The sequence below is a fragment of the Scyliorhinus torazame genome, chromosome 1, assembly GCF_047496885.1.
Source record: "Scyliorhinus torazame isolate Kashiwa2021f chromosome 1, sScyTor2.1, whole genome shotgun sequence".
Lineage (NCBI taxonomy): Eukaryota > Metazoa > Chordata > Chondrichthyes > Carcharhiniformes > Scyliorhinidae > Scyliorhinus > Scyliorhinus torazame.
The window spans coordinates 235,063,646-235,084,450 of NC_092707.1; the positions used below are offsets into that span (position 1 = coordinate 235,063,646).

At 50.5% G+C, this 20,805-nt stretch overlaps 1 protein-coding gene across 1 annotated transcript in view; it reads right to left on the reverse strand.

Annotated features, from left to right (window-relative positions):
- Positions 1-20,805, reverse strand: part of LOC140419577 (protein unc-93 homolog A-like) — a 193,758-nt gene that overhangs the window by 35,811 nt on the left and 137,142 nt on the right. The window contains exons 5-6 of the mRNA XM_072503503.1: positions 12,315-12,526; positions 4,018-4,153 (exon numbers count right to left, since the gene is read on the reverse strand). Coding sequence (XP_072359604.1) covers positions 4,018-4,153; positions 12,315-12,526 — 348 coding nt within the window. The remainder of the gene's footprint in view (positions 1-4,017; positions 4,154-12,314; positions 12,527-20,805) is intronic.

The window sequence follows — 20,805 nt, forward strand, 5'->3', positions numbered from 1 at the left end:
ATCTACTCAAGTTTTGCATTTAATATTTAACTTAACTTTAACTTTGTAGTTTCTTTGACAGTATCAGTTAGTGATAAACAAGCTGCTTGCTTGTGCCAGCAGTAAAGTTAATTCGGTGAGGACTGTGGCTACCAAGGCAGGTCAAAAGCTAGGAATCCTATGGCGAGTAACTCACCTCCTGATCCCCCCAAAGCCTGTCCACCATCTACAAGGCACAAGTCAGGAGTGTCATAGAATACTCTTCACTTGCCTGGATGAGTGCAGCTCCAACATCACTCAAGAAGCTCAACACCATCCAGGACAAAGCAGCCCGCTTGATTGCTTCTCCTTCCACAAACATTCAAACCCTCCACCACCGATGAACAGTGGCAGCCGTGTGTACCATCTACAAGATGCACTGCAGCAACTCGCCAAGGTTCCTTCGACAGAACTTCCAAACCCACAACCACTACCATCGAGAAGGACAGGAGCAGCAGGTACCTGGTAACCCCACCACCTGGAAGTTCCCCTCCAAGTCACTCACCATCCTGACTTGGAAATATATTATCGTTCCTTCACTGTCGCTGGGGCAACATCCTGGAACTCCCTCCCTAACAGCACAATGTGTGTACCTGCACCTGAAGGACTTCAAAAAAGGCAACTCACCACCACCTTCTGAAGGGCAACTAGGGAATCATAGAATCATAGAATTTACAGGGCAGAAGGAGGCCATTTGGCCCATCGGGTCTGCACCAGCCCTTTTGGAAAGAGCACCCTACCTAACCCCACACCTCTATCCTATCCCCGTAACCCAGTAGCCCCACCCAACCCAACCTTTTTGGACACTAAGGGCAATTTATCATGGCCAAGACACCTAACCTGCACATCTTTAGACTGTGGAAGGAAACCGGAGCACCCGGAGGAAACCCACGCAGACACGGGGAGAACGTGCAGACTCCGCACAGACAGTGACCCAGCCGGGAATCGAACCTGGGACCCTGGAGTTGTGAAGCAATTTTGCTAACCACTGTGCTCCCGTGCCCCCCTAAAGGGCAATAAATGCTGGTCTCACCAGCGATGCCCACATCCCGTAAATTATTTTTTTTAGAAGACTTTAGAAATTGTAACCTGGTAAGTAGGATTTGCCTCAGTTCTTTGGAATTCTTGCTATAATGAGCACAGGAGACGCACACTGGGCAGAGTACTACTGCTTCTACAGAGTACTTCATTAAAACATTTCCTGATATGTGGATGTTGCTGACAAGGCCAGTTGCTCATAATAATTGTACTTGAGTCGTTGGAGGTGATCTGTCTTCTTGCCGCTGCAGTCCCTCTGGTGCAGGGGCATCCACAGTTTGGCTGAGGATGGAGTTCCAGGGTTTTGATCCTGCAATAGTGAAAGAATGGCAATATAGTTCCAAGCCAGAGTGCTTGGAGAAGGACTTGCAGCTGGGAGCATTCCCATGCATTTGCTGCCTTGTCCTTCTAGGTGGTAAATACCACGGGTTTGGAAGGTGCTATCGAAGGATCGTTGGTGAGTTGCTGCAGTGCATCTTGTATATTGTACACGCTTGCCACTGTGTGTCAGTAGTGAAGGGAATGGATGTTGAATGTAGTGAGTAACTTTATTTATTGATTAGATAACAGAGAGGGACTCCCCCACCCCTGACCCCGCATAGGACCGCCCTCCCCCCACCCAACCACACTAGAACCCCCATGGAATCACCCTGAACCCCAAGTTCACACTAGGCTCCCTCCCACACCCCTGAACCCATATGACTACTCACCAATCTGCATCCCACCTCCGCTGACCACCACGCACCTCCCAAATACTCTCCCCTACCACGACAATATCCTCCACACTGATCACCCCATCATAATAATAATATAATAATAATTGCTTATTGTCACAAGTAGGCTTCAGTGAAGTTACTGTGAAAAGCACCTTGATGCCACATTCTGGCGCCTGTTCAGGGAGGCCGGTACAGGAATTGAACCCGAGCTGCTGGCCTTGTTCTGCATTACTGGTTTAGCCCACTGTGCTAAACCAGCTCCTGACCCCCTCTGACCCCCCTCCACTGACCTCCCCTCCACTGACCATCCCACCATTCAACTGACTAGTCCTCGCTCACCCACTGACCAGTCTCTGTGCACCTGATCTCCCAACCATTGACCACACACCACTGATCACCCTACCCCCCCTGACCAGCCTACCACTGACCCCCCACTGACCACCTGACTCCCTAACATCTAACACTCCACTACTGAGTCACATGGCCCCCACTCCCCCTCCCCCACACACACATACACGTTCCTTACCGTACAAACGTACCTTCTCCCGAGCTTCTCAAAGTGGCTGCACCTTTAAACTTGGCTACTTTATGACAGCTGGTACTGTAAAAAGGTGGGGCATGGCTTCCTTACTTCTCACTTTCCTGCCCTTGACACAAGGCCTAAGGAACCTGGTTTCATTTCCAGGTAAATAAGGAGTGAATTGCCACTCCACAGAAGGTATGGGCCAATATATTTCAAATAGTTATGGATGAATTTCAACAAAATTTGCTGCACAATAGGGTATGTCCTTAGGAAGAACTGATGAGAATGTTGTTGGCTGTTTTATAATGTTACGATTATCAAAGCTGCTGTAGTGGAATTTGTCACAGCTGGCATAATATGAGCTGAGTTTTCACATCAAGTTATTGGATATGGATTGGCCTGAAGCCTCCTCAGGGAGATGGAAGCTCTTAAAAAGATTTATTTTTTGAGTTTTGCAGTTACAGAGCATCAACAGGCAGGGAAATACCTCAAGGAAGCGCTGTGTGTTTGTAACAATGAGGCTTTAACACAACATGGCAGAGGTACGCACTCTTATGGGTGTATTCTTCACTTGTTCTTTAACTATGTCCCCAGTGTTTGTCCCGGGGAGGATGGACGGAGGGTTCCTGAGCTGGCACAGGGCAGGTATTAGAAGGATGGGGGACCTGTTTGTGGACGGGAAGTTCGTGAGCCTGGGTGAGCTGGAGGAGAGGTTTGGGCTCCCCCCCGGGGAACACCTTCAGATATATGCAGGTAAGGGAGTTTGTTCGGCGGCAGGTGGTGGAGTTCCCACTGTTGCCGCCACGCAGGGTCCAGGACAGGGTGCTGTCGGGGGTGTGGGTTGGAGAGGAGAGGATCTCGGCAACGTATCAGGTGATGCAGGAGGGGGAGGAGGCCTCGGTGGAGGAACTAACGGGTAAGTGGGAGGAGGAGTTGGGTGAGGAGATTGACGAGGGGATGTGGGCGGATGCCCTGGGGAGAGTGAATACTTCCTCCTCTTGCGTGAGGCTCAGCCTCATACAATTTAAGGTGCTGCATAAGGCTCACATGACCGGGGCAGGATAAGCCGGTTCTTTGGGTGCGAGGACAGGTGTGTTAGGTGCTCAGGGAGCCCAGCAAACCACACCCACATGTTCTGGGCGTGCCCAGCGCTGGAGGACTTTTGGAAGGGTGTAGCGAGGACAGTGTCGAGGGTGGTAGGTTCCAGGGTCAAGCCGGGCTGGGGGTTCGCAATATTTGGGGTGGCAGAGGAGCCGGGAGTGCAGGAGGTGAAAGAGGCCGGTATTCTGACCTTTGCGTCCCTGGTAGCCCGGCGAAGGATTCTTCTTCAGTGGAAGGATGCGAGGCCCCCAAGCGTGGAATCCTGGATCAACGATATGGCGGGGTTTATTAAATTGGAGAGGGTGAAATTTGCCTTAAGGGGATCGGTGCAAGGGTTCTTCAGGCGGTGGCAAACGTTCCTCGACTTCCTGGCAGAACGTTAGAAGATGGGCAGCAGTAGCAGCAACCTGGGGCGGCGGCGGGGGGGGGGGGGGGGCTTGGTTCGTTTTTCTTGAGTGGGCGTGTATATTTGCCTCTGTGTTGATGAAGGCTGTTAATTTATTATAATACCAATTTATTTTCTTTTGGATTTCTCAACCATATATGATATGTTTTATAAAGCAGACTCAAATGCTCTTTTGAATTTTGACATCTTCAGGTACAAAATCCAACTTTACTCACCAAAGGCGAACAATAACATTCGTCCAGTAAATCTTGATATTCTTCCAAAAATTGCAGAGAAAATGGAATTTGAAGCACCAAAGCAGATCATAACATAACCAACATATTGTATTCCAATAGTACAAGTGACATACGCCTGCAGGTAGAAAATAAAGACTAAGAGCATCTGTTAAGTCCATATGTTGTCACATCATGTCAATCAGAAAACATTCTCTTTAGCCCTACTTTTGTTTTCTACCTCCCAATCGATTACCAACCCAAGTCATTTTTGGGAATAATCTGCTGATCAGAACCACATAAAAGTCCTTTTGAAAGACCATGGGCGGGATTCTCTGGTCCACCAGCCGCGTATTCCGGTGTGGTGCGCTCCCACTGGCAGCGGGATACGCCATTCCTGCAGCCAGCCAATGGCGTTTCCCACCCCACGCTGTTCGGAAACCCGCGGGCGCGGGTGTGCTGCAACGTACTGAAGGATCCTGCCGACGGAGAATTCCGCTGCTTTTGGATAACACCATTATGAGGCTATGCCCCTTTATTTTTGAAAATATGTTTTTTTATCTTTCAAATGACTGGAACTTTTGCAATTTGAACTGAGACAGAGCAAACTGCTTAAATAGGATGGCAGCATTCCAAGATGAAGATGAGAAACCAACAGATCATCCTCAGGGGAGCGCAAAGTGAGACATTTGCTACAATCCAGATATCCATTGAAACTCGTAACCATTGAAGGAAGAATTGTTAAATATGCAACGTTCTGGATATTGAAGCAATGGCTGTTACAGACAGATCCACACAAAACCTCTGGGAAATACACAATGGATTAAATTTTTCAAGGCAAAGCTGCCAGGCACTTGAGAGAGATTGCAAGTGACGCAAGTGGTGTGCAGAAAGTCTTCAGTAGAGGACTGCTCGGTTTCTCCCTCTCTCTTTTGGAATAAAAGTGTTACTGAGTTTGAGAAGCCAACGCTACCAGCAAACCAAGATATCGTACTAAATGCAATATCTACAGCTGACCGCAGCCAAGAAATTAGCTAAATTAAATTGACCGCAGAGTTTAAAATAAACCCCTCGACTTCCGATGGCGACCATGGTGTGAGTGGTAGCACATTTGGCAGCTCCTGTTTGAGGCAGTTTTTTCGGACCATTTCCCTGTTTGTAGGGTGGATGTAGGGTGGACCAGAGGTGGGTCGATAAGAAGGGAGCAGTTGGAGCAAGAGAATCTTTGTGCGACACAGGTCAAGATGGCGGAGGGTAAATGGTCTGCCTTGCCTACCCAATGGTTGAAGGAGCACCTGGTGGGCTTCTTAAATGAGAAGTTTAGCCGACAGAGGAGGGAGGCCCAGGAGGATCGAGCCAACTCGGTGAAACCGTTAAAAGCAGGAATTGAGTCCCAGGGCCAGGCTATTCAGAAGATGGAGGAGGCGGTGGGGGAGCACGAGGAGCAGCTCACCTCGTTGGTGACTGAAGTGGGTCTGATGCCAGAGACCCAGAAGCGTTTAAAGGAGAAAGTGGAGGGCCCGGAGAATCGCTCCTGGAGACAGAATTTAAGAATCGTGGGGATGCCTGAAGGCATCGAGTGAGTGGACGCTGGCATGTATGTAGCCAAGATGCTGGGGATGGGGCCTTCGACCCGGTTGCCCGGGTGCATAGGGTGCTGATGAGGAAGCCGCAGGCGAATGAGCCGCCGAGATCGATGGTGCTGCGTCTTCACCGGTTCCTGGACAAGGAGAAGATATTGAGATGGGCGTGGCAAACGAGGAGATGCACCTGGGAGGGGAGCTAGCTTCGGTGTACCAAGACCTGGGCACGGACCTGGCGAAGAAGAGAGCCAGGTTACATCAGGTGAAGGCTGCCCTCTTTAAAAAGGGGTGAAGTTTGGGATGTTGTACCCGGCCCGCCTCTGGGTGACTTTTAATAGCCGAAAACATTATTTTGGACCACCAGAGGAAGCGAAAGAGTCTTTAAAAGACAATGGACTGGCAGGAGAAGGAGGACATTGAACTGTGAAGGAGTTCTTGAATCTTTTTTCTTGTTTGTTGGTTGTTGAGAACTTTTTTCCTTCAAGATGTTTTATTGTGTTGAGGGTGAGTGCACCTTTTTTCTTGTTTCATTGTGGTTTGTGGGGTGTGCGAGCCGGGGTTAGGGGAATCAGTGGGGGGGTAGGATGCTCAGGTTAGCTGGGTGGGCTAGTTAACGGGAGCGCAGTTGGGGGTGATCAGGTGCTTAGTGAAGTAGAGGGGGATGAGGTAATTGTTTTGTTCAGGGGAAGGGGAGGGGGGGCTATTGACAAAGGTGTTGTTGTTGTGGCATACCTTGGGAGGGAGTGGTGATGGTGGACATCCGAGAGTGGGCCTGGAGGGAAGTGTGGCACGGGTCAGGGGCTGGCCTAAGAAGGGGTACAGTTGAGGAGCTTGAAGGCGGACGTGGTCTTTTTACAAGAAACACACTTGAAGATCGGGGATCAGACAAGGTTAAGGAAAGGGTGGTAGGGCAAGCCTTCTATTTGCGATTAGACATGAAGATATGGGAGGTAGCGGTGCTGGTAAATAAACGGGCGGCGTTTGAAGTGGGGAATATAGTAGCAGATTTGGGGGGAAGGTTCGTGATGGTGAGTGGGAAGCTGGAGGGGATGCCAGTGGTCCTGGTAAACATTTATGCCCCATATTGGGACGATGTGGTGTTTATGAGGCGGTTGCTGGGGAAGATACAGTGCAGAAGCAGGCCATTTAGCCCATCGCGTGTGCACCCGACCTCGGCCCAATCCCTACCCTATCCCAGTAATGCCACCTAGGGGCAATTTGGCATGACAAATCCACCTAACCTGCACATCTTTGGACTGTGGGAGGAAACCGGAGCACCCGGAGGAAGCCCGCATAGACACAGGAAGAAAGTGCAAACTCCACACAGACAGTCACCCGAGGTCGGAATTGAGCCCAGGACCCTGGCACTGTGAGGCAACAGTGCTAACCATGACATAAGGTAAAGTCGCCATCGTCCCAGATGACCACAGGCTGTTTTCTCCATTGAGGGGAAGAGCCTACTGGTGGTGATTTAGCCTGAGGATTACCGCACCTCAGGCAAGGGGCAAGGTTGAGAAGGCAAGGCCTTCATGAATAACTTCATGAATATTGTGGTTTTGGGTGCTCTGAGGTACAGATGAACCAACACGGTTGCGATTGGTACAACGCAGTTTTATTCCAACTTGTGGTTTACAGATCTGTCTTGGTACTCAGCACGTGGTGACTGTGTGAGTGTCTTTTTAATGAGGTCCTATCCTTGTCCTGTCTCCAGATCGACTGACCACCAGGTGTCGTGTTTCTTGTCTTATACTGTCTCTGTCCTTGTCTGTGATTGGCTGTCGTGTTATGTGTGCTAATTGGTCTGTTGGTCTGTCTATCATGATGTGTGTGTTTGAATATCATGACATCTCCCCTTTTTTACAAGATTATGTGCCTACGTGGTTATAAATATGAATGTGTCCTGAGTGCAGCTAATGGTGTGTGTGCGTGATATTTACAGCATGTACATGTGGCGTAACTATATACATGGGGCGATGTCAGGTGTGGCATGCTAACGAGGTTGTACCATAACAAAAGAAGAAAAACTTTGAAGTGTGGTCCGGTCAAACGAGATCTGGAATGATAAAACAGTAACATGTTACAATACAATAGTTTCTAAACTTTGACGTGTGAGCAGTCTCATAAGTCCAGTCTAATAGATATGCGACGAATTCGGGTTGACCGCCTCAAGGGTGGGTCGAGAACCACCGGCTGAGGTGCGAGCCTGGCCACGGACGGCGATAGAAGGGGCATGGTATATGGCAGCTCCACGAAGTCACTATCAGGAACCATTGGAGGACACGGCGTCTGTGTGTGGTTCCGTTGTGAGCGTGGAAGGAGGCGAAGGGCTCGCCGATTGCGCCTACGCACCAATCCATCCGTCATGCGTACCAGGAACGAGGTGGAGTCTTTTTCTTTTTATGTGTGTGGTGGTGCTGTCGGATGGCATCTTGTAGCTGATGGGTCGTTGACATTGAAGAGGTACCATCAACAATATCATTCAAGGTCATGGATGTGCCAGATGTTGAAGTCGGGTGAGACTGTGCATACTGGTTCTGGCCACATGCTGTGCTGGAAGGGTGATTCTGCTGAGAAGCGTTGAAGCATGTCGCTTTGGAGACAGAATTGCTGCTCGCATCAATGTCTGGTGATGGTGTGAAACTAGAACCTTGCATCAGATAGGAAAACGCTATCTGGCCAGGCTGTGGTGCAGCAGATCCTGGGCAGTAACTAAGGCATCCAGTCTGTAGTGCAGATTGCACTGGCGGTAGTCCTCCTTCGGTCTTGATTCCATTAGTGGGCAATCCGTATCGCTGGCCTGTTTGAGAATATGCTGCATAGACTGCTGGCTGCAGCATGCCTGAATACTGGGTTTGTCCAGCATGAGCTGTCATTGGCTGCACTGCTGGTGTGGAACAAATGTGTGGACATAGCTGTGGTGAAAATTGGTGTATTCCTCTTGGACTGTAGCTGCTGCTTGTTTTTGCTGACCCAGTGTGATTGTCACGTGATCCATCTCCTGTCGTTGTGGCATCTGCTGTCACCCTGAGCGTGCCATCACCGAGGTTGCGACACTGCCTGTCTGGAGTAAAGTCTGCCTTAGGTGAATCAGAGTCGGCGTTTGGTTGCTCCCCATCTGGAGTCTGGTCTGTTTTTTGTTGATGCTCCCCGTCCGGAGTCTTAGCAGGTTCACTGGAGTCAGCTGAGATTTCTTGAAGCTGCACTTCTGGAGTCGGAACATGCAGGAATGTATTGACTAGTGGAGAGGTTCGAGCAATTGAGGGTGGAAGTAGTGTGATGTCACCGTAGTCACCAGTGGCCTCACAGTGATCGTCGAGTGCCTCTGTACGCACTAGCTGAGGTCTGTCACTTTGCATCTTTTGCATGGGAAGTGGGATGCTGTCGTCACTCGTCTCACATACCGTGGGTAGATCCTCAGTAGCTGCTTGTTGTTCACTTGGGTTGGGTAAATTGTCAGAGTTTTCATCTGGTGGTGCAAACCATGTGGGTGGACTGTCATTGTCTTGCTGTTGTCCTTCATTTGGGCTTTTCTTCTTTGGAATTTTAAATCTTCCCCCAGACATTACAGAACCTTGTTCATTTCCCTCAATTTCTCCCGTATGTAGGGCATCAAATGTTGGATCCAATGTTTCTTTCGTCATTGTACTAGTTTCCAAAGAACAGTCCGTTTCAATTTTCTTCTCAGTTAATTCATATATCCTTTTCTAATGGACATGCCTTCATAGTCTCTGGGTCTGATTTTGCTGGGACTGGCATAGTCACAGTCTCTCTTTTGCTGTTCTCAATTGCCCACATTCTACTCCCCAGACATAAATGCTTAATCTCTGGAGTTAATGTGGTACAATGGATGATCGGGTCGACCTTATCTGCATCTTCACCATCACTGGAAAGCACAATTGGTTCACTTGAAACTGCTGCGGGTTTTACGTGCTTTATCTGGCTACTCGATGTCGGTGTCCTCAGGATTCTTGCTCCAATGTTCTGCTCATTTATCAGTGGAGTGTGCAGAGGTTCAATGCGATTAATATTCCCATCAGGGTTTGAAGAGTCATTACTGACTAACTGCTGGTCTCTGAAGTTGGGACTTTGCGGTTTTGTGTTGAAGGGAGACAGTTGTCCCTGCTGTAGATATGATTCAGGTTGTGTTATTTCCATTAAATGAGGATCAATGTCTTGTCCATTGTTTCGATCCATACTAAAGCAATTGCAATTTTCAGTCTGCTCCTTGCAAGTTAGACATACAAGTAATTTCTTTAGCAAATCCTCAGCATCCTTCTGTGACTGTGCAGCATTATTAATATCTCTTTGGCTATAATGATCCTGAAGGTCAGCGCATAATACTTTTTTCTTCGGGCTTGGAAGAGGCGATTCCTTTGGCTTGTCTTCATTTGGGCTTGAACAGTCATCAGCGCTGTGCCCTTCATTGTAGCATGAGAGACCGTCATGGTCGTCCTGCTGTGCACTGGAGCGTGGTGGACTGTTATAGTCTTCTTGCTGTTTACGTGAGCATGGCAGACTTGCATCATCTGCCGCTAGTTGGTCAGAGGAGGTTGCTAGACCCTCATGGTCTTGTTCCTGCAAGGACTGCGCATTGGAGTCTTGCGTTGCTTCCCTCGTAGGGTCGGGAACCTTGAGCAGTGCGTGGACCACGCTTTGTGTGGCAGCAGGCCGCTCTCTGTGGGCTTGTACCGCTTTCTGTCTCTTAATTTCAGGCTGCAGCATCATCCTGCACTGATGAGTTGGGACGTCGTATCTGCTGGGTTGAAGATCCTCAGAACCGAAAAGTGAATCCGCATCTGCGTCGGATTCAATACGGGGGTCGCCAATGTGCAACCTGAAAGGTTCATCCGGGTCGTAGCCGTCTAGGACCATGGAGCTGTCATTGGGCTCGCGAGCTCCGGAAAAAATGTAAAGATCGGTATCGAAGTATTCGAGATCGGAATCATCGGTTTGTGCGTAGGTAACTGCTTGTTGCAGGGTTCTTCGGAGGTTAAATTCATTCCCTGGTTCAATTTGAGGCATTGTGCTGTCATTCCAGGTGAAGGAAGGTTGTTTTACAGCTTTAAAAGATTTTTTCTTTGATTTGGGACGTTTCCCCTTTAAATTGGATTTGGGACGTTTCCCCTTTAAATTGGTGCGGTCTGGGGCCTCTGACTTCATGACGCGCGTGACGTAGCACGTAGGAAGCGATTGCGCATGCGCAGATCGCTGTTCCTTTACTGATGGCCGTTTTCTTGATAGCGCATGCACGGCGTCTCGCGCATGCGCAAACAAACCTTCCGGTTCTGCGCACTTCTCGTGTAACTGCGCTAGTGTAATCCCTTCAGCAAGATGGCCACCGACCTCGACCCAAATCGCTCTCTGGTCCGGGATTTCGGCCTCGAGGTGAGTACTGGCACTTCTCTTACCTTTCCTTGCCGATTGGAGTGTGTTTTCCTCACAGTATTTGCCGAATTTGTCCAGGACTGCCTGGAAGTCGTACCTGTTTTGCCCCTTGGAGAACTTGAATTTTTAAAAGATTTCTTCTGCTCTGGCACCGGCGATGGTGAGGAGAAACTCTATTTTTTCATCATCGGCCAGGTCTTGAAGTTCGGCTGCCACCAGGAAGAATTCGAACGTTTGCCGGAATCGCTGCCAGTTTTCGCGGAGATCGCCGTGGCACTGGAGCAGCTGCGGAACCGGGAGCTCGTACATCTTGCCTGGGTATTGCTGGTTGTCACTGTTCGCTGAGGTATGGCGGCAGGTATCGATCCACTCACTGGTATCATGTGGTTTTGGGTGCTCTGAGGTACAGATGAACCAACACGGTTGCGATTGGTACAACGCAGTTTTATTCCAACTTGTGGTTTACAGATCTGTCTTGGTACTCAGCACGTGGTGACTGTGTGAGTGTCTTTTTAATCAGGTTCTGTCCTTGTCCTGTCTCCAGATCGACTGACCACCAGGTGTCGTGTTTCTTGTCTTATACTGTCTCTGTCCTTGTCTGTGATTGGCTGTCGTGTTATGTGTGCTAATTGGTCTGCTGGTCTGTCTATCATGATGTGTGTGTTTGAATATCATGACCAATATCATCCCACCTGATAAGGATAGTTTTTAAAACCTATATTGTGACCCTGCCTACTTTCTTTTATTCCTCTCTGTATCCTGTCTGCAGGAAACCCTGTAATCAAAAATGTTGAGTTGCCATTCCTGCCCATTCTTAAGCCATGTTTCAGTAATAGCGATAATATGATACTTCCAACTGTTTATCTGTGTTCTCAGCCCACCTGCCTTGTTCGCTGGGCTCCTTGTATTGAAGAATGCACAACTAATCACTGAAAAACTCCTTTGTTCTCTACTTTTTTCTCTTTGATTTCTCATTTCTCACACACTTGCTTATTAATTTTCTTCCTTCTATTTCCAGTTTTGCTTCTCCGCCTTCCGAATTTATGCTCGGGTTCCTATCCCTCCTACCAAACGAGTTTAAATTCTCCCCAAATCTTCCTGCCAAGATATTGGTCCCAGGCCTGTTGAGCTGCAATCTACATGACTTGGCCCACCTCCCCTCCAACCTGTCCCAATGCCCAAACATCTAAAACCCTCCCTTCTGCATATTTTGAGTTATTCATCAGCTGCACTATCCTGTTTCAGTACTCATTCACATGTGATGTGGAATTATCTGGATATCAATACCTTGGAGGATATTTATATATTCGTAAATGCTTTTAGAATTTGTACCTTTGTATAATCACCAGCAAGGAAGCCCTGTTCAAATCCACTGTACATTGTCATGACAATGAGCAGACATTGGCGTTTGTCCTTTAACTGTGTGAAAGTAGCCACCAGGACAGACAATAAATTTATGTCCTTCCCTTTAAAATGTTTCATGTCGTCCTGATCGAGTTGATCCAGAAAAAAAGCAATAAGGATTACTCCAGCTATACCAACACCTATAGGAAGTAAAAGGCAGTATTAGAACAAGCAGATGAAAAATCAGGGACACTTCTCTCCAAGGCTTTGTAAGCTTTCCTAAGCACGAAGTTGAAAGACTGTTAACAATGAGTGTAAAATCATATAGGGAGTGAAATGATTGGGGACAATAGCTTTCATGTTGAGTCTGTATGTAACTCCTTCGAAGTGTGCAATGATTTTTCACATGGCCATCATATGTAAGGGGCTGGATTTTTGGGTTGCACAGGGATGGAACAGAGATGGCCAGCATGCCAGTTACTAGATACCATGGCCAGTGCTGGCCATGCTCATCAGGACAGGGGAAATTCTACCCAATCCCTGATTACGGTCAATTAAACTGGTTAAAGAACTCATTGAAAACTCATTAATGGGGGAATGTTGTGATTTTCCCATGGGTTCACGTGCGATGCATGCTGTCTGGGGCAGACCAGGTTAAGGGAGGCAAGGACAAAGTGTGGAACCAGTCAGAGGCTGAAAAAGTAGAGAGCTCTGGTATCAAGAGGCAAGGGAGAGGGACAAGGAGCAAGAAGTAAATGGAGACTATGGGCGGGATTCTCTGGTCCTGGGGTTAAGTGTTGACGCCGTCATAAACGCTGGAGAGTTTTACGGTGGTGTCAACAGGCCCCTAGGAGCAGCGATCATGCGCCGCATAGGGGGCCAGCACGGCACTGGAGAGCCTCATGCTGCTTCAGCTGCCGATACCGGCATCAGAACGGGCGCGCGGGTCTGCGCATGTGCACTATGGCCGGCACGAGTTCGCGCATGCACATGGGTTGCCTTCTCTGCACCGGCCCCGATGCAACATGGTGGAGAGCTACAGGAGCACGGTGCGGATGAACATAGGCCCCCACCAGGATAAGCCCACCTGTCGATTGGTAGGTCCCGATCACGGGCCAGGCCACCGTGGAGACCCCCCCTGGGGTTGGATCCCCCCTACCCCCCCACCAGGCCGCCCCCCTCAACATTAATGCCGAGGACCCGCCGGGTAGGACCATACGAGAATGGCGCTGGTGACTCTCGGCCTAACTCGGCGGGCACTCGGCCCATCGCGCGCGGAAAATCGCCGGGGGGGGGGGGGAGGGCCGCATAGAGCGGCCCCTGACCGCCCCGGTGTCAATGGCGGCGATTCTCCAGTCACCGGAGAATCGGCATACCAACGTTGGGGCGGCCGCGCGTGAATCACATCCCCCCCCCCCCCTTCCCCCCTCCGGGCGGTTCTCCGATCCAGAACAGGGTCAGAGAATCCTGCCGCATATCCTTCAGCAGATAATCTACTGGCAAAGAAGAAGCTATTGTGAGATGCCAGAAAACCAGAAAATACTCCTCTTCAGGCAGATAGTCACAGTCATTTGTCAGCACCAGAGACTTACTCTGAGCAAAATTGGTTACCATACTCCGTCAATATTCATTAAAGTCACTGTAACCATGAGCTGGTTTGCTTCTGAGTCCTTCCAAGGATTAGCTGTGGACTGATGCACGATCAATAACTACTAAATGAGGTTGAAGCATAACTGAAGGCTTTAATAGAATAGAACTGTTCCCCAGCAGCTCAGTGCTGGGACGGCACTGATTCTTATACCCCGCCTATCAGGGCGGAGCTACATACTATACAGCCAATGGTAAACCCCTAGGTTTAACCAATGGAACTTCCGCCTCTCGTGTACTGCAATACCTGGTATTACCACATTCACCCCTGTTAAAAAAGAGTCCGGCGGGGGTGGTGGCCAGCGGTTACAAATCTATTCAACATGGTATGATCAGATATGGAGGTACCGTGATACCTCCTTGCAGTGTTGAGAGGATATTTACAGTCATGGCAGATATTTACAGTCAGTGTTTATTATTTACAGTTACAGATCGGTTAAAATGAAGCAATCAGTCAGTCGGGTGCCCTGGTCGTCCTCTGGGATCGTCTGAGCCTTGGTGGTGATTCCAGTGGGGGTCCGGGCACCTACGACTCTGGGAGCGTGACTTCGGCCTCCATGGCAGCTTTGTCACCCCTAGACGATGCTGGCGGGGAAAACGATTGACCTGGGAGGGGGGCGCCTGTAGGGGGCGTCGGTGGGTGGGGGGGCCTAGGCAGGGGCGGCAGGAGGACTGACCCTCCTGTGAGGTGCTGTGGAGGGGGGTGGGGGGTGGGGGGGGGGGTTGGGGTGCGCATGGGGTTCCGTCGGGGGCCAGGTCCCATAGGGAGACCGTATCTTGTCGGCCGTCAGGGAACGCCACGTAGGTGTACTGGGGGTTAGTGTGCAGCAGATGGACCCTTTGACCAACGGGTCCGCCTTGTGCGCCCGCACGTGTTTTCGGAGCAGGGTCCGGGTGTTGCTAGCCAGGTCGGGAGCGAGGTCCCAGTGGAGGACTTCCTGGGGAAGACAATGAGACGTTCGTGAGGTGTCTGATTGGTGGTTGTACAGAGCAGTGACCGGATGGAGTGGAGGGCATCCGGGAGGACTTCTTGCCAGCGGGAGACTGGGAGGTTCCTGGACCGTAGGGCCAGTAGGACGGTCTTCCAGAGGGACAGTTCTCCCTCTCTACCTGCCCATTTCCCCGGGGGTTGTAACTGGTCGTCCTGCTCGAGGCGATGCCCTTGCTGAGCAGGAATTGACGCAGTTCTCCGCTCATAAAGGAAAACCCCCTATCGCTGTGTCTGTAAGCGGGGAAAGCGAACAGCGTAAAGATACTGTGGAGGGCCTTGATGGTGGTGGTGGCGGTCATGTCCGGGCAGGGGATGGCGAATGGGAACCGGGAGTACTCGTCAACCACGTTCAGGAAATACGTGTTGAGGTCGGTGGAGGGGAGGGAGCCTTTGAAGTCCATGCTGAGGCGTTCAAAGGGACGGGAAGCCTTTATCAGGTGCACCCTCTCTGGCCGGTAGAAGTGCGGTTTGCACTCTGCGCAGATTTGGCAGTCCCTGGTGGCTGTCCTGACCTCCTCGATGGAGTAGGGCAGGTTGCGGGTTTTAATGAAGTGGAAAGAACGAGTGACCCCGGGGTGGCAGAGGTCCTCGTGGAGGGCTCGGATGCGGTCCACTTGTGCGGTGGCACATGTGCCGCGGGCCAGGGCGTCAGGAGGCTCGTTTAGCTTCCCGGGACGATACAAGATCTCGTAGTTGTAGGTGGAGAGTTCTATCCTCCACCGCAAGATCTTGTCGTTTTTTATCTTGCCCCGCTATGCATTATCGAACATGAACGCAACCGACAGTTGGTCAGTGAGGAGAGTGAATCTCCTGCCGGCCAGGTAATGCCTCCAGTGTCGCACATCTTCTACTATGGCTTGGGCCTCCTTTTCAACTGAGGAGTGGCGGATTTCGGAAGCATGGAGGGTATGGGAGAAGAAGGCCACGGGTCTGCCCGCTTGGTTGAGGGTGGCCGCCAGAGTTACGTCAGACGCGTCGCTTTCGACCTGGAAGGGGAGGGACTCGTCGATGGCGTGCATCGTGGCCTTTGCAATATCTGCTTTGATGCGGCTGAAGGCCTGGCGGGCCTCTATCGACAGGGGGAAGGTTATGGACTGGATCAGGGGACGGGCTTTGTCTGCGTAGTTGGGGACCCACTGGGCGTAGTAGCTAAAAAACCCGAGGCAGCGCTTCAGGGCCTTGGGGCAGTGAGGGAGGGGTAACTCCATCAGGGGGCGCATGCGTTCAGGGTCGGGGCCTATAACTCCATTTCGCACTATGTAGCCGAGAATGGCTAGACGGTCGGTGCTAAACACGCATTTATCCTTATTGTACGTTAAGTTAAGGATTTTAGCGGTCTGGAGAAATTTACGGAGGTTGGTGTCCTGGTCCTGCTGGTCATGGCCGCAGATGGTGACGTTATTGAGATACGGAAACGTTGCACGTAAGCCGTACCGGTCAACCATTCGGTCCATCTCACGTTGGAAGACCGAGACCCTGTTAGTGACACCGAAGGGAATCCTTAAAAAGTGATAGAGCCGCCCATCTGCTTCAAAGGCAGTGTATTTGCGCTCACTAGTGCGGATGGGGAGCTGGTGGTAGGCGGACTTGAGATCCACCGTTGAGAAGACCTTATAATGCGCGATCCTGTTTACCAGGTCGGATATGCGGGGGAGAGGGTACGTGTCCAGCTGCGTAAACCTGTTGATGGTCTGACTGTAGTTAATGCCCATCCTATGTTTCTCCCTGGTCTTTACCACCACTACTTGGGCTCTCCAGGGGCTGTTGCTAGCTTCAATGACCCCTTCCCTCAGTAGCCTTTGGACCTCCGACCTAATGAAGATCCGGTCCTGGGCACTGTACCGTCTGCTCCTGGTGGCGACGGGTTTGCAATCCGGGGTGAGGTTCGCAAACAGGGAAGGCGGGTCGACCTTAAGGGTCACGAGGCCGCAGACAGTAAGGGGGGGTTAAAAGGCTGCCGAATTGGAAGGTCAGACTTTGCAGGTTACATTGGAAGTCCAAACCCAGGAGTGTACCGCGCAGAGTTTCGGAAGGACATAAAGGCAGAAATTGTTGAATTTCCTGCCTTGGACTGTGAGGTTTGCTAGGCAGAACCCCTTTATCTCCACTGAGTGTGAACCGGAGGCCAGGGAGTTTCTTTGATTTACAGGTTGAGTAAAAAGTGAACAGCGCCTTACCGTGTCGGGGTGTATAAAGCTTTCCGTGCTCCCAGAGTCGATCAGGCAGGACGTCTCGTGGCCGTTGATGAAGACTGTCGTCATTGCTGTTGAGAGTGTCCGAGGTCGGGTTTGGTCCAGAGTCACCGAGACCAGATGCAGTAGTTGTGAATTTTGATCAGGCAGTGTGTAGTCGGCCGGGCTGGGGTCTTGGGGCCCCATCCAAGATGGCGTCTCCCATGGGTCGCACATGGTGGTCGGAGATGGACAAAATGGCGGCGCTCATCCGTCCAGCATGGTGTCCGGGGAACAAGATGGCGGCGCCCGTGGGCCACACGTGGCCCTAGGATAGGCCCTAGGTGACTGCTGGCCACCTGGGGCCCGAGGAGAAGTTCGCTGTGGCAGTCTGGAGTTGCCGCTGGAGACCGCGGCCACCGCTCATGCCTGGCAGACCCCCCACAAAATGGCCCTTCTTGCCGCACCCTTTGCAGGTGGATGTGCGGGCCGGGCAGCGATGGCGGGGGTGCTTTGCCTGCCCGCAGAAGTAACAGCGGGGCTCATCGGAGTTGGTGGGCCGCCTTACAGCGCAGGCTTGCGGGGACACGGGGAATGTCTGCGGGGGTGCCGCTGCGGGATTCCACGCTGCCCAGGGGGCCGCCGCGCAGTCGGACATGTAGGATTGTGCGTCCCTGGAGGCAACGTCCATGGACCCTGCCAGGGCCCATGCCTCCCTAAGTCCCAGGGTGTCTTTCTCTAAAAGACGCTGGCGGATCTCTGAGGAGCTCATACCTGCTACGAAGGCATCCCGGACTAGGAGTTCCGTGTGCTCGCTCGCCGAAACTTGCGGGCAGCCACAGCTTCTGCCCAGCACCTGTAGAACTCCTCCAACGATTCCCCGGGGATTTGTCGTCTCGTTGCAAGCAGGTGACGTGTGTAGACCTGATTTTCTGGGCGGATATAATGTCCTTTTAAAAGTTCGATTGCTGCATCAAAGTCTTCCGCCTCCTCAATGAGGGTGTAGATCCCAGGGCTTACCCTTGAGTGCAGGAGATGCAGTTTCTGCTCCCCCGAGGGTGTGCCTCCAGCCGTCTCAAGGTAGCCTTTGAAACACGCCAGCCAGTGCTTGAAAATCGCCGCTGAGTTCGCTGCGTGGGGACTGAGTTGCAGACACTCCGGCTTGATTCGGAGATCCATCCTTTTCTACTTAAGTTTAGTCTATTAAATTGATGCATGATCAATAACTACTAAACGAGGTTGAAGCATAACTGAAGGCTTCAATAGAATAGAACTGTTCCCCAGCAGCTCAGATACAGAATGAGGATCTGCTGGGACGGCACTGATTCTTATACCCCACCTATCAGGGCGGAGCTACATACTATACAGCCAATGGTAAACCCCTAGGTTTAACCAATGGAACTTCTGCCTTTCGGGTACTGCAATACCTGATAATACCACATGGACCTTGGCAGCATTGCACAAATAACAGAATACTACTGCATTCCCACTGCATTCCACCAGTCACTGATATTCCATTTGCCAGTGATAAACAATATATTCATTTCAGAATAGACACAGCCTCACATTGACAGAGGGTATTGGATTCATTGCCTCATTGGATTCTTCAAGATGCAGGAAACCATTGATTGTGCCCAAGTGGCTACCAAAGCACCCAGTGATCACCCACTCAGATTCATTAAAAGAAAGGGCTTCCACTCCATCAAAATTCCATTGATCTGTGCCCACAACAAGAGATTACTCCATGAGTGCACTCCCGATCCCGACAGTTGCAATGAGTTCTTCACTCACTGCAGGCCAAACTGCTCGTCACTCCAACCTCCAAAGTCTCTCAATGGATCCTAAGTGACAAGGTATTTCTCTTGAAGAAATGGTTACTCTCATCCATCTACATGTGGGGTAATCGGGGTGGAAAGGGAGATACTTTGGGGGATAGTTGAAGGGGTAGGGCCAAGTTAGGAAGGTGGAGAGTAGTCGGAAGTCCATGTCACGGCAGGGGGTGGGGAGGTGGGGGGGGGGGGAGGGGGGGGGGGGTGCAGTCCTCCTACAAGAGTCCCAAACAAAGACACTGATGTGATTTAACCAGGGCCATCTGCTCATCAGAAACACCATTGAGCAGGCAGTTGGAGTTCTCAAGATGAATTTCTACTGCATGAATCGTTTGGGAGCAGCCGAGCAATATACTCTTGCAATGTCAATGCCAGAGGACAGCAGGGATCCTGGATGTCACTCCAGCTGCCCCTCTATATCATAGAGGAGCCCAGGGGGCCCCAGGCACCCACAGAAAGGAGAATCGTCCAGGAGACCCTGAGGGTGTCCAGGCCATCTGATTCGTCCGTTCCTGTGACCGACAAAACTCCAGACCCACACAGAGGAGGGGGACACTACAACAGCTGTGCTGCCTGAAAACAGGCTGAGGCCTTCAAGGTCCCAGCCTTCCAGGGGACGCCTACCAAGGTAATCTCAGGCAATAGGCAGACAGAAGGCCGCCTTCGCCTCAGATATGGATCCTGGTGAAACACCTTGGCATAGCTTAATGGGAATGAAGAGAAAGAAATGAAAGCCACACCGTGGGCATGGGTGATAAGATAGTGAGCACTGATGTCACAACCATTTATGTATTCAAAATCACCCGCTCTCATTTCATTGCAGCATGCACTGCCATCCTCCGCGTATAAGCTGGATGCCCAATAACGGCGCATACTCCATCTCCTTTCTGCGAGGGTGTCAGCTGAATGGTTGTCCTTCCCTCACACTGTCACTATGTGGTGATGCCCTTATAGGACAAAGATGAGGAGAATATATTTTCTCTCACAGGATTTGGAACTCTCTGCCTCAGAAGGCGGTGGAAGCAGGATAATTAAATATTTTTAAGGCAGAGGTGGATAGATTATTTTTAGGCGAGGGAATCAAAGGATATTGTGGTTGATGAGAATGTGGAACTCTAGTCACAGATAGCTTTAGCTGTAGCTGTGACAAGAACCCTGTATGTTCTGTTGACTCATGTGCCAGAGTAATGCAGATGCAAAGAAAGACTGAGGGATGATTTCATGAGGTCTTTAAAATTATGCACGGGTTTGACAAGGTGAATACAAATTTTATGTTTTCTTTTGGTGAGGAGACCAGAATTAAGGGCCAAGAATATAAGATAGTCATCAACAAATTCAATAGGGAATTAGGAGAAACTTCTTTATCCAAAGAATGATAAGAATATGAAACTCACAATCACAAGAAATAGTTGAGGAGAATAGCAATGGTTAATTTATGAGGGTCGGCAGGTGTTGGGCCAGTGATTGAGGGGATAGTTGGGAGTCCAGTGGAAGGTAGGATGGTCAGGGGATGGTGTGGAGTAATCAGGATGGGAAGGGAGATAGTTTTGGGATTAGTTGGAGGGGTAGAGGCAAGGTAGGAAGGTGGAGAGTAGTCGGAAGTCCAGGTCATGGCAGGGGGAGGGATGGGTGCAGTCTGTACCATAGTTACCCAGGAGTTAGAAGCGGTTTTAAGCCTTCTAACTTTTCCTGGGTAACTATTCTAACAATAATAATCTTTATTAGTGTCACCAGTTGGCTTACGTTATCACTACAGAAAATTGCTGTGAAAAGCCCCTAGTCGCCACACTCCGGCGCCTGTTCGGGTACACTGAGAGAGAATTCAGGATGTCCAATTCATC